This window comes from Eleutherodactylus coqui, chromosome 5, assembly GCF_035609145.1.
Source record: "Eleutherodactylus coqui strain aEleCoq1 chromosome 5, aEleCoq1.hap1, whole genome shotgun sequence".
Lineage (NCBI taxonomy): Eukaryota > Metazoa > Chordata > Amphibia > Anura > Eleutherodactylidae > Eleutherodactylus > Eleutherodactylus coqui.
The window spans coordinates 142585584-142599450 of NC_089841.1; the positions used below are offsets into that span (position 1 = coordinate 142585584).

Here is a 13867-nt window from a genome sequence, read left to right on the forward strand (position 1 = left end):
CTGCTGTCCTGACAATTCTGTTTTAGTATGATTGTATCCCCTAAGAAATAATTCTGAAGCATCTTTTCTTAGAACTCTACATTGTATTGTTCCTCAGATATTCCTACTAAAAAATGTTTGACAACTGGGTGTTTCCATTCCCTTTGTCAATTTCGTCTAAGGGGTGCGTCTCCGCACGGATGGCTCTGATTGGACACTGTAGACAATGTAGGGACACACCCCTGTATTGGGAACACCAAGTTGTCAATTTATTCTTACATTTCTAGAGGAATGGTACAACGCAGAAATTAAAAATAAGATTAATAAATGAAAAATATAATTACTTCCTAAAACAGAAGCGGCAGGAGAGCCGATAGACAGGCCAGTATTTAAGACCTCTTTATATCAAAGCATTAGTGTAACACCATAATATAGCTATACCGACAAATATAATTGCATACAACCCTATAGAAAGTCAGTGAAATTGAAAAGTTACTTTTACACAGGCCAATTATCAGATGTAAAATCACTGAAACAAGTGATTAAGTGATAGTTGTCTCTTGTAAACACAGGATTGACAGGGCACTAAATGAGAAAAATCGCTCATTAGTTAGTAGTCGCTTCATTACAGCTTACTAAAACAAAAAAAGACTAAATGTGCAACTTCTCACTCAGTGTAAACAGCCAGCCATTTATCCTTGATCGACTGTCTGTTGGAAGTGAATGGAGGCGGGTGGCCAGAAGAGATGTCTGGCAAGTTAAGTCTCCATTCACTGAACAACTATTGCTCCCATGTGAAAGTGCAGGAGCGACAGTCGTCCCATGAAGAGTACCTTTTTGTAAGATCTATACCAGCCAGTTAGCAGCCCGAAAAGGATAAAATGACATTCAGTTCATTACTCTTCAAGATCGGGGGTCAAACATTGAATCACTTGATCCTTTTTCAAAGCGGCCGATTGGCTAAAAGTGATCCTGTTCTACATTAAGTGTCTCGACAAAACTAGGAAATGCTTTAATTTCAGCTGCCATTTAGTGGATGCAATTAAACTCACTAGTACGCTACTACTTGTGCATCACACTGATGCGCTCATTTAAAGGAGTTATCCAATGGAACCAATAAATCCCCCATCTATATTAGATGATATAGTTAGGGTGGTTTGAATACCGAGACTCATCAACCCAAGAACAGGGTCTGGAGCATCCCACAATGAATATAGTGGCAGTCATACATGCTGCAACTCTATTTTAGTTAGTTTTTCATTACAATAAAAAAATATATATTTCTAACCCTTTTTTCACATTGTCATTATAAGGTGTTGAGTGCAGAGTGATGGGGGAAATTTTAATTTTTTTAAATTTGCACAAGGCCACAAGATAAAATGTAAAAAAAAGTTTTAAGGGTCTGAAGACTTTCCGGACCCACTGTATATTGCTTTCCTAGACTCAGGAACACTCACAGAAGTCTGTGGGTGGCTTACATTTATGGAAGTACAATATATCCTCTTATACCAGGGTTTTTCAACTTCTCCAAGCCAAGTGCCCTCTAGCGACAAGATGTCCCAACCCAGTACCCGCCTAAGAAAAAACTCATAATTCTACAAAATAGTGGTAGAGCAGGCTGCCATTTAATGTATTGCCCCATAGATAGTAGGGACAGTGGTGGAGGGATATGACTCTTACCCATGAGGCAAAATTATGCTTGACAATTTTTTTTTTAAATTGGCCGTCAGAGGATTGGAGCTGCAGTATATACAGTAAGCTGGGGAAATTTTTGGACATGAGCTGCACCCTTCCGCATGGTAAACGCTTTTAAAAGGCACCTCCTCACTCTAATTTTCTTGAATCATGAGCAGCACCCATGAAGTGGTCAGAACACAAACTATTTCTGATCTTAGATTCTCGCAATGTTCAGACCCCACACACTGCAGGGCTGTGCCTACCCTGCCTACCTCTTGCATCAGTCAGACCAATCCCATCCACACCATGGACAGACCTGCAGCATGAGGTTAGTAATGGCAGTGGCTGTATATGTACAGAGGAAGACGGGGTTTAAGAGCTTAAGGGTTTACTCTGCAAGCTTGTCCACTCACTAATCAGTGTTCTAGCAACCAGTAATGAAACACTGCTGGACCCTAGGGCGTTCTTTAATTACCTTTTCATTTTACACTCCTGGCATACCCCCAAAGCTACAGCATGTAACCCATTGGTTGAGATATCCTGATATACTTACATTTGGGAAGGTAAACATGACTTTTTATTTTGTATTTTACTCAAATACAAACTTTAAAAAAACTGCAGATCTTTTATGTAAAATCTCTATATATGGTCATGGAAAACAGAATTAAGGCATCTATTGTTTATACTGCTGGCTGTACTCAGAAGACTGGAAAACCATATCTAGGACTAAATGTGCCTTTAGGATTCTAGTGACAATGCTCCCTGGTGTCTGCTTCCTGGTGCCTCTTGATAGGGACATATGATTAATGCAGCCAATCATTGGCTGTAATGAGTAAACACGGCAGCCAGTAATTGGCTCCTGCAGTCTCATGTCTGGGTTGAGAGGTTCCAGAAAGCAGACACCAGTGGGGAATCCAGGAAGCTTCATAACTAGAGTGGCAGGCAATTGGTAAGGGAAGTAGGACTTGTTTTATTATACCACTCTGATTTAGTTTAAAAAAATCTTAATTGGCAGGACAACCCTTTTAAGAGATACTATCCGTATAATAAAGAGATAAATTTTTTTCTCTAACAAATTTTTTCACCCAATTTTTATGCATTTAAAGCCAATAGTTCATAAACGAGTTCAAGTCGGCCATGATAAAATGCACTAGTCATTATTCATAGGCGTGTTTACATGTTGTAAGTCAATAAGCCATTTAAGTGATTATTTCCTTATCTTAAAGAAAGGTAAAACCGATATCTTACTGCACAGGGCCTTTAGGGGTAGGCTGATGTGTCACAGAACTAACAAATCATGAAATTATAGAACCTTTTCCCAACTTGCCAATAACAATTTTATGGCAGCGAGAAAACAAAAAGCTCTCCATTAAAAAGACCGAGGTACTTCTCTGCCTTCTTAAAACAAATAGCTATTCTCCCTACGGATAACTATGTGCAAGGCTGCCTCCACATAGGTGTAACTAACTAGATAATACACTACAGCCTTGTTTGAGATTTTTAATCAAGCAATATATTTCAGTCTAGCAACAACTATAACCTTATTGGTTGTGCTAGCCATGGTTAGATATGTTGACTACAACATGAATATAGCACAACAAAACTAAAAATCCAAAATACAGTACTTCCATTATAACCCATCATATTTGGGGTACAGTTAAATGCGTTATTCCATGAAAATAATCTCCATAGAATGCAAATGGATAGCTGATAAATTATTTCCGTTGGATAATCCCTTCAACCCCCCTGAGCTGTGGTGATGTGAGACATAGAAGCAAAGGCAAAAAGCCCCGCTAGGTTTATAACATCAAATAAGACACTAATAAAATGTTACTTCTGTAGTAAGAACACTGGAAAGTTTCCAGAACTGCCATTAATTTCAATAGAGCGTGACTAAATAAACACAGCCTCTCCTTGCTTATCAATAACTTGAATGCAGCAGAGTCGTAGTACAAAACACAGCCACACACATAAGCGAAGGGTGGTCAGGAAGTCCACTGAAACTCCCACCAATCACACATTGATGGCCTTTTGTAGAACTATAAACTAAGCTTATGGGCTCACAAAACATAGGCCGCTGAGGTCATTGGGGACAAGGGTTTTACAAGATTAGCAAAAAGGGTTCATTTTTTTCACATTAATATTTCTCATATGCCTTTTTTTTTTTTTTTTTTAAACCTTCAAGTTGACAAAAAGGGTCAAAAACCTTGTTCTGTTTATAAGGGAGGTTTCACATTTGTGGCCCAGATTCCAAAAGGGGAATCCCTGCGGCTGAACTGTTTCTGGACAAAACCGAACAGCGCCGGACGGACCCCATTGACTATAATGGGGTCTGCCCAGCTGTCCGGCTTTTGGGCAGAAGAAAAAGCGCTGCGTGCAGCACTGTGTCTTAACGTATTTTTAGCCAGATCTGTGACGGAAGATCTGTCCAAAGGTTCCAACGCAGATGTGAACCCAGCCTTAGGGGCTGATTCTTTAGAAATATGTTATTGACAAGCTGTATGAATTAAAATAAATACATTTTACATAAAAGTTTGTTGTATGGGTAGACTGGCAAATACTGATTTGTATTAAATATGTATCATGGAAGCAGCATTTTAATTTGGTGCAAAGCTATTCAATGAAGATGAAAGAGCAAACAAATTTAGATGTAGAAAATGCATTAGCAGCTAAAACAACAACATTCGCAAAACCTTATCAAAAGTACAATTTAGTCATTTCTGTATGTTCTGGCATATACCAGCATAGTTTTTGAAACTAGAAAGCACATTTTGAAATTGGTAATATATGTCTCACTGACATGATGCACCAAATCGACTAAAAGTAAAATTTCAAGTGATTGCTCCCCCTTGCAAATTTATGCAGAATATAGGCTCTTTCGATGATAGAGGAAAGGCTGTTATATCCATGTAAAGATAGAAAACACCTAGGACAGTAGTTCTCAGCTATAACACTGTAAATGGCATAACTAAAGTAACAGTAGAATATTAGGTAAGGTCTAGTAATGCAACTCCATACTTAATACCTGGATCACCAATTCACTTACCCAAAACAAAGATTTCTTGACACAAATAACTAAAGTTAGGGTTATGTATAGAGAAGTTGCACAGAACCTTGCCTGTAGCCATTCCTAATTTGTTACAAACATCAGCATAAATGACATATGTGCCAATATGTTTTTTGAAGTACATATTTTAGCAGTATTGGTCATTAACTCCCTTACATGGATTTCCATAACAGGGTTTTTTGGTACTGAAATACATTTCCACAGGCTTAGAAATGCTTACAATAAAGACAAAACACACGCGTAGAGGGTTCAGTGGGCATGGAGGAATCACTGCTGAAGTCTGTGATTGGCTGAATGGTCAAATGCACAATCAACGGCACATAACCACCAGCCAGCTTCAAGGTTCCGAATGGCGGGCATGAGGGCTCCAACACTAGATGATAAGACACTAGAGCAGGCGAGTATGTATTTCTTTATTTTACACATTTCTAAGATTGTGGAAAATTTTTCATAAAGAAGCTGTCCGGACAATGGATGAAATTACAAGTTTCCACATATCCAGTGGATAGATGAAATCTTGGAATTTTATCCACTGACTCGAATACCCCTTTAAGTCCCAGAAAAACTCTTCAGTGAAAATCTGTAATAGAGACAGATCTCTTTAAATGGGTTTTATATACCACAATAAGGATGAGGTGTAACGTCATTCTTACAAGCTTACTATACCTTTGGTACCTCCCCCCTGAAGTGCTCTTGTATGGGCAGAAGCAATTATTAAAGAGATCAGTATCCAAGACAGATTATATTTAAACAGGACATTGGTTGAACTAAGATTGAAAAGCACGACTAAATAGACTACACGGTGCTTACACACATTAGATACATGTTGGTCAAACCTAACAATATCTCCCTGTGGGAGAAAAGCTGCTGCCAGAAGGATGTAACACACTTGTCTTCCTCTTCAAACCGTTTACAGGGGAATATGGAGGAATAGTTGCCGAGTAAGCATGCATTTAGCTCAAAGCCAACTTAGAGGGACTATATAACCAAAACCTGTTAAAACCAGTTATTGAAACATTTTCCATTTTTCTAATCTGTTCTGTTTATCTTCTGATTATAGAATTTTTTATTCTGTTCTCTATACATTACTATGGTGGCTGCCATCTTTCCTGAGCTACATTTAACAGCATTTACAGCATTCAGAAGATATGCTTTACGTCTAATTCATGGGCCATTCACACAATGGACAGGAGGGGAGTCTATTCTAGACATGTTCTGTTATCTGTGTAGTGGTCCCATTTGCAGGGTGGGAAAGTAGATAGTCACAGCTGAGCACCTCTTATGGTGGATCCTGTGTTATCTACATATAGGTGTTACCGCTCAGTGCAATCCTACCGATGAGGTTAGCAAAATAGTACAAAGCTTTCTTTAAAGAACATGAAGTATCTGCCTATTAAGCTCTGTGCTCAGTGTAAAAAAATGAAGGATTTTAGGATTCTTAAAAAAAATACATAAATTGTGACCAAAAATAACCACATTCCAAGATTATAGCATTTTTATTTTTGTGTTGACAGAACTATAGAAGGGCTTGTTTTTTTGCAGGAGAACTTGCTTTTATTGCTACCATTATGCGTTGTATACAAGTTTTGATTTTTTTTTATTTCTGTTTTCAGAAAGCAAATTGCTATTTTGACATTTTGTTTTAAAACGCACATTTATTCTGCTGGATACATAGTGTTTTGTTATGGATGTGGCCATATCAATTATGTGTAATTCTCACCCACCGCCACCCCTTCCACCAACATTTAAATAATTGTGTAAGGGGGGTGGGGAAGCTGTAGTTTTTTGGTAAACCCACTTAGAGACCGCGGTTGGCAATGTCCGTGGCACTAGCGGGATTAAACGGCATAGAGGAGTGATTAGATGACAATCAGAGAGCAAATATGTTAACTAATTGATAAAGGGTTGTGGGGGGGCATAGCATGAACAAAAGTCCATGTTACCCTTCTCCTGGGACAACGGGGACATCCAGAAAAATCAGATTAAGGAACAGGATTCAGACAGAGAAATGACAGATGTGAGACGTGATTAATATGTTAGATCTGTCAAAGAAAATATTTTGAAGGATCATATCAGTACAGCACATTGATACAATTTATCACAAAAGAAAAACGAATTTCCAAAATGCCAGTTAAGTGGTTAACATCTGCCAGTGAGACAGTTTCTACCTACCCACAGAAATGTGGACTCTCATTCTGTCACAGTAATATTCAGACAAGCTATACAGGGTACTAAGACATAACTAGAATACTGGGAACATTGAAAATACCTTTTTTTCATCTCTAGCAGTTGATTATTTAAAACGGATCTCTCCTCTTCAAGCTAAAAAGGAAAACATAATATCAATTAAGTAAATTGTCTACTAGACCATTTTCAGTACTGACTCTTATATTACAGTTAGAAAGTGTATATATAATGATTGGATCAAATTCTCTCATAGAATGGCACTGAAACATTTTCCAAAACAATCCTTTATATAGTAACACACCAGTGTGAACAACGCTCAAGTCATGGATAGGCTAAGGCTGGAGGCTCCCACACACATCAAACCCATAAGAGTGTATGGGGGCCTCACAAGTCTCTTCCGAACAAGAGAATGCAAGGATCAGGAGGCAGATGGCTTTTAACTGTCCAATACTTTTGTACTCAAAGACAAGGTGCCCCAGGATTCTAACAGTGAATATCTCACTTCTCTATATTCAGGACAGATGCACGCTTGGCCAAGCTAAGTGTACATGTGTATGGAATTGTAGGCCACTCAAGACAGCATTTCTCAACTAGTCTACAAGTACCTCCAAACAAGTCATGACTAGAGGCAATCTTAAAAAGGCAACCCCCCCCCCCAAAAAAAAAAACAACTGTTGCAACGTCTGAGGCCCAGACAATAATTACATCACTGATGTAATACGATAGAAATACTGAAACTGCAACTTGTCAGGAATACTTGAGAACTAGAGTTGAAAAACAATGGTTTACAATACATTGTCCATATTCTCACAAATATGCTGTATATATTGATGTGTAATTAAAAGGGTTTGCTGAAAATGATTTTTACGTCAGACCTGCCATATGTGTGATGGGTGTCTGACCACTGAAGCACCTTTGACCTCACGAGTAAGATATTACCATTCTCCACTTTCAATCGATCGAGTATGTGTTCACTCAACTGAAATTTTTGAACGCTATGGAAACATACTAGTTAGGCCTTTTTCACATCCCATTTTGCTCTAACATTTGGTGTATACATTTAACATATACATACATTTTTATGTGTATGCTAAAATGTCTGAGAATAAATTTGTATTTTTCTTTATAAAAATATTGTCTTAGGCTTCGTGTCCACGGGCGGATAGGATTCCGCTTGCGGGAGCCCACAACAGAATCCGACTGTGCTAAGGACACTGCTTATCCATCCAGGTCTTCTGCGTGCCTGTCTGGGTCTTCTATTTTCTTCACTACAGATGCATGCAGAAGCGCCGGCACACAGCCGCACATGCAGAGTTTTTTGTTTGTTTTTTTTTAAACTCCTGCTTTCCCGTGAAATATACGGCCCAGACGCAATTCGATTAAAGTCAATGGAAGCCGTCCTTGCGGGAACCGCATCGAAATAGAGCATACTGTGATTTGTTTTCTGGACCAAAAGGCCTGCAAAACAAATCTGCTTGCTTTAATTCAGCTGCGGATGCCCGTGTTTCTCTATGAGCGGCTTGAACTGCAGATCGTCCACGTGGGCTCCGCAATTGAAGTTCACCCATGGACATTGGGCCTTAAGGTTTACTGGAACACAGGAAATAGTGGGTAGATCATAGGAGATCAGAATAAAGATATTAAAAAAAATATGCTTTACGTATTGTGAGAGTGACCCGCAAAGTGCTAGAGGGCCGATACATTTCGCCTAGGATGCTCTCCTATGCGGCTTTAGGGAGCACTTGGGCAGATACGTGCCACTGAGCAGCCTGGGCTCGGTGGAGGAAGCTGGCAGTCGGGTGTCAGTAACATTAAGTTACTGACACATAGTATGTAAGTGGCTCCAAGCCGCATAATCCGGGCCAGCTTTTCCTGGAGTGGTCAAAGCGAAGGGTGGGATGGCCACTCCCACGTACCAGGTGAGGCTGGTACCAGGCCTTATAAAGCCTGGGCCTGCAGGTCCTGGGGTGGTGTGCTGAGACCCCTGCAGGTCTGAGAGCCTGGCTGGCTGTGCGCAGGAGGCATTTGTTTTGCAAGAGTATAGACTGGGTTGATCTAGGTCTAGTAAGTGCTCAGACGAGCAGGATTTACTTTATGTTGGCCTGATGTTAAGGCCCTTTTTTTGCTTTGTTTTTGTACTGAAATAAACCCAGGCGAAGCCTGGACTACAGACTTTATCCAGAGTGTCACTGTCTGACTGGTTACGCCCAGATTGCTACCTGTCCTAACGCTGAGCCCCCACAGTATGCAAACGTAAGGTATTACCATTTGCGGAAGTCACTTCAATCTAAACGGAAAAAATGTTATTGAAGGACAAAATAGCACATTAGACTATACTAGTCTCTCCTCCAAACAAATAGGGCTAATGTAGTCAAAAGTAACTCTTTCGGACTAGGTTTGGCTCACTGAAGTCTATAGGAAATATTCAAACGTAAAGAGTAAAAAGATTATATGAATAAGCCCTTAGGAACAAGCTACTTCTTGTTTTTAAAATCAGTGGGTGTCCCTGCAGCCAGACCCTCATTGAGTTTACTTGATTGACAAGTCATTAAAAGTCTTATGTTGGAAGACTAAGCAGAAAGAAAATATGAAAGTAAGTGGGACATCGAAACCCATACAATACAGTCAATAGCAAGCCATTCCAGCTGTGTGGTTAACCTTTACACAATGTGCTACATTTTATAAGAAAAGGAAATTCATTTTGCTGCCGAGATAGACAAATATACATAAATGTATATACTTACAGTGTAGGTTATTGCTAACATAATGCCATTTATAAATTAAAAATTCATTCAATATCCCATATATATTACATTTATGAAAGAAATCCTAAAAACGCTTTTCTGAAACAGATCTGTGCAAACTGCCATTGTCTCTTTGTAGAACCTATCAGACCAAAAATAGCAACTCTACACGCCAAGTGCAGACACCCACACATGGGCACACTGTTCTCTCAGAGATGAAAAGAAAAAGCAGTGTACAGCTATGAAAAAATATAACTGAAGACCACATTTGTAATTTATGAGTGCACATTTCTTAGTGCATTGCTCCTTGAATATTTGTTTGCAAGTATTTAAGTATATTTCATCCGTGTTCATAAGACACAGTAATTTTCTATTTTCTAGAAGTATAGCACCTTACAGAATGCTAAGACATAAAATCAACCTAATGTCCATTATGGATTACATGTAATTATTCATCAACTGGCTAAATTTGAAATAGCTCTTTAGAAAACTGCTGGAAACTTCCATCTTTGAAAATATGGGGCATAGAATGCTATTGCTGAGTATTATAACCTGTGAAACTGGAAGTATAATGAAATATAATTGGAGGTGTTGTGTATTCTGTTATGTATCTATAGCACTTTACAAGGATATCAGTCCATTTTGCAGCAATCAAGTGAACAAAGTGGACTGTTTCCATAGTGACAAATTGCTATACTTCGAAATCTTGAACTTTTTTATTTCAATTAAATACTCCTCTGAGTATAAATAGAGATTTGATTTTCGAATAGAATCACAGGAAATAATCATCAGGTCATTACTAGGGTTTTAAATAAAAAGACACAGACAAAAACTAAATACATATTAGACATCTAAAGTCTATACATTTTCACCTCGCAGCAACTTTTCTTCAAAATGTAACCTTCAAGCCATTTAGTGCAGCAATATGCTATACATTTCCACTGTGTTTATAGCAAATACTACGCAACATTAGAAATATATACAAAAAGCAATTTCTGATTAGAACCAATTAACTGGGTTAAAGGAAACACATCATTTCAGGCATTTGGTAAAAAGCTTGAATACATATGCGTTTACCCACCTTCTGGTTACTTGATACTTCTTCTTTGCTCCTTCCAAGCTCCTCTGTAAGTTTGAGGTTCTCCTCCCGCAGAGCTGCTAACTGCTGGGACTTGTGCTCAGCTGCCTGCCTTAGCTCTTCCCTGCAAGGACAATGAGAGCATAGTTACTATGGAAACTCGACAGGCAAGAAAACTGTGGGATACAGTCGTGTTCACATCTCACTCAGTACACCCTTATGTGATTTATATACTCTAGAACACTGCACATATGGCAGAGCTGAATTAAATACCACCCATAATGTTACAAAACAAGGCCAAAAATTGTCCAAGTAAAACACTCCAACAAGAATGAAATCAGAAAAGACAGTGAAACCTAGTTTGAGGTTTGATGAAATTGTATGACTTCCGTTAATATATTATAGTCGATTATATGGCATATATGTATGTCATGGTTTGTATTTTCAACACAATTGTAACAGAGTGTCATCTTCAGCAACTACCAAAAATATTCCAATATTAAACAATTGATGTAGGTAAGTGACAGACGCTTCTGCCTTCTCTCTTGCAGTCTACATAGCATGTAGTGATGAGAGAAAGCGGAAGTGTCACTTCCACTATTCGACACAGCAATCATGTAACCGCAGGGTGCCTCCTGCCATGGCAGAGCTGCAGGGACTTAGCAGACCCAGATCAGCTCTGCCAGTGGATACTGTCATACTGAGGGGTAGGGGTTGGTGATATTTTCCCTTGGAACTGGGGCTCTTATGGACTTATGGATGCCCAGTTATAGTACAAGCGCTGCGGAATAAGTTGGCGCTATACAAATAAAGATTATTATTATTATTATTATAGTAGAAAAGTGTGAAATGTAAAAAAAAACAAAACAAACAACATGAACGACCCCCAGAGGTTTTATATGACAGATATTGAGGTTTAAAAAAATAAGTTACAAAAGTAAAAAAAAAAATATATATATATAAAACTACCCACAGCCAACACAAACTTGAACTATCACCATATGTGCCCTGTAATCTGAGACTATACAAAGTATATATCAAAACGTCTGAAAAACTGAGGAAATTATTCCTTTACTTTAGCGTAAATGCACTAATTTTGTGAGAAAAAAAAAAAGATCTATAGTAAATAACCCTATGTTACAGAACAATAAAAAAATGAAACAAAGATAAATTTTGTTGGCTGAAAAAAAATAAAAATAAATAAGGCACCAAAACCACCAAGTGGGCAAAATCCCTAAAAAGTTTGTCGTCCTTTTGGATCGAAACACCCTGGTCCTTAAAGGGTTAATTTTGTCCCAGAGTGTGTTTCAGCTAAATATAGTTTTAAAATAGGTACAACTAATGTTAAGTGTATTGTGCTTCTGGATCTAGTTTCAAGCCCTGTTCGTGACATCAGAGCAACCGGCAGCAAGGGTGCCACACTGAAAAGCGATACCCTCCCATGGTTCCAAATATAATTCTAAACTAGTCCTCCAACTATAGTCTTCAGATTCTAGTACATTCTCTCCAACATGTTTTGCTATATATTAGCTCTTCAGAATGAGTCTGGTATTTTCAGGTAAAGATGAAGGTGAAGGCAGGCAATGTAAGCACTTTATGAATTTATTTATCTCTATAGCATTAGAAGGATGTAAGACCTGTAAAATTTAACTCCGAACAGCAGACTAAATCAAATCAGCAATTTAATGCACACCAGTCAGGGGTCAGGTATAATGTACTACAAGAGCATCTTTAAAGAAGCCCATTAAAGTTAAACCAGTAAGGTGTTGCAAGCCCCATCTATCCACTAACAACCTCAATTAGCCTAAGACGAGTGAGATCACAAGGATGCTGATTGAAGCAGAGCTGCTGACAGACAGGGCGTACCCAACATCATGCTGCCCAGCCATGCAACAGCGGATATTCTGTACAGCACACCCCCTCAAAACTCAGGTTAACACTCTATAAGCAGATTTTAAAACTCAAGTCTATTTTAAATTATTCCTGTGGATCTACCATAAATGTTGAAGACAGAAATAGCCCTTTAAAAATGTAAGGGAACCAACATTGCAGAGATAGCAATACAAGGACCAAGTTGCAGATTTTACAACAGCACAGTGGATCAGTCAGTATCAGTGTAGCCTGTTACATCAGGGTTTGAGTACGGCCCAGAAAAAAAATCTGCATAGAGCGAGTGTGTGGGTTTCTTCACACACTGACAAAATGTATTGACGGTTTGATTGGCTTCTTACAAAAAATGGTTCACTTGAGTGTCTCAGATAGAAAAAATTAGACTGAGCCCCATTGGATGCTAGAATGACAATCCCCATACAGCGCTAAAGAATATGTTGATGTTGTATAAGTATCAGAAAATAAACGTTTTTAGCATACATTTCAAACTACAGCATGGAGGCCCTAACGACCCCACTTTAAAATATAAAGTGAAAAATACTTACAATTCTTTCTTGTAAGATTCCCTCTCCTTGCATTCTACTGCAAGTTGTTCAGTTGTCTTGGTTATTTGTTCTGCAGACAATTTCTGCTGCTCTTTGAGGCAATTCAACTAAGAGAGATATAGTCCCATTACAACAAATGCATGTCAACAGTACAAAACACAAAATGTAAGAGGCAGGGTACTATACTGTTTGCTTGTGGGGACTGTATGGAAATATATTTTGATTTTGTATTTAAGTACTTTTCTGCCTGAAGCTTGAAGATTTATTCTTTGATTTAATCCCTGGGTAATGCAGAGGATTACTACGTAACAGTTAATCCTACAGCAATCTAATGTTATTACTGTATTTGGTATGCACTCTAGTAAGCCTACAATTGCTGAATACTGGTAATAGTGTTTAACCCCTTAGCGCTCCAGGACGTACATTTACGACATACAGGTTCAGGGGTTTGTATGGAGGGGGATCAGAGGTCGATCCCGCTCCATACTATGCAGGTGCCGGCTGTTTCTTACAACTGACACCCACCAAAAATAGCTCTGATTAGCACTGCCGCTGTTAACCCTTTAAATGCCCCGATTGATGAGATCACAGGGTGCCATTTGGTTGCCATGACAGCCAGGGACCTTCTGAGAATCAGCAGAGCCGTCATTGCAGATTGCGGTATAATGTAATACTATGGAATTACATCATACTGCAGAAG

The 13867-nt window shown here is 38.7% G+C and overlaps 1 protein-coding gene across 5 annotated transcripts in view; it reads right to left on the reverse strand.

The window, feature by feature from the left end:
• Window positions 1-13867, reverse strand: part of CLIP1 (CAP-Gly domain containing linker protein 1) — a 108824-nt gene that overhangs the window by 24282 nt on the left and 70675 nt on the right. For all 5 annotated transcript variants that reach the window (XM_066603309.1, XM_066603307.1, XM_066603306.1 and 2 more), the window contains 3 exons: window positions 13168-13274; window positions 10736-10856; window positions 6993-7045 (listed from right to left, as the gene is read on the reverse strand). In XM_066603309.1, coding sequence (XP_066459406.1) covers window positions 6993-7045; window positions 10736-10856; window positions 13168-13274 — 281 coding nt within the window. The remainder of the gene's footprint in view (window positions 1-6992; window positions 7046-10735; window positions 10857-13167; window positions 13275-13867) is intronic.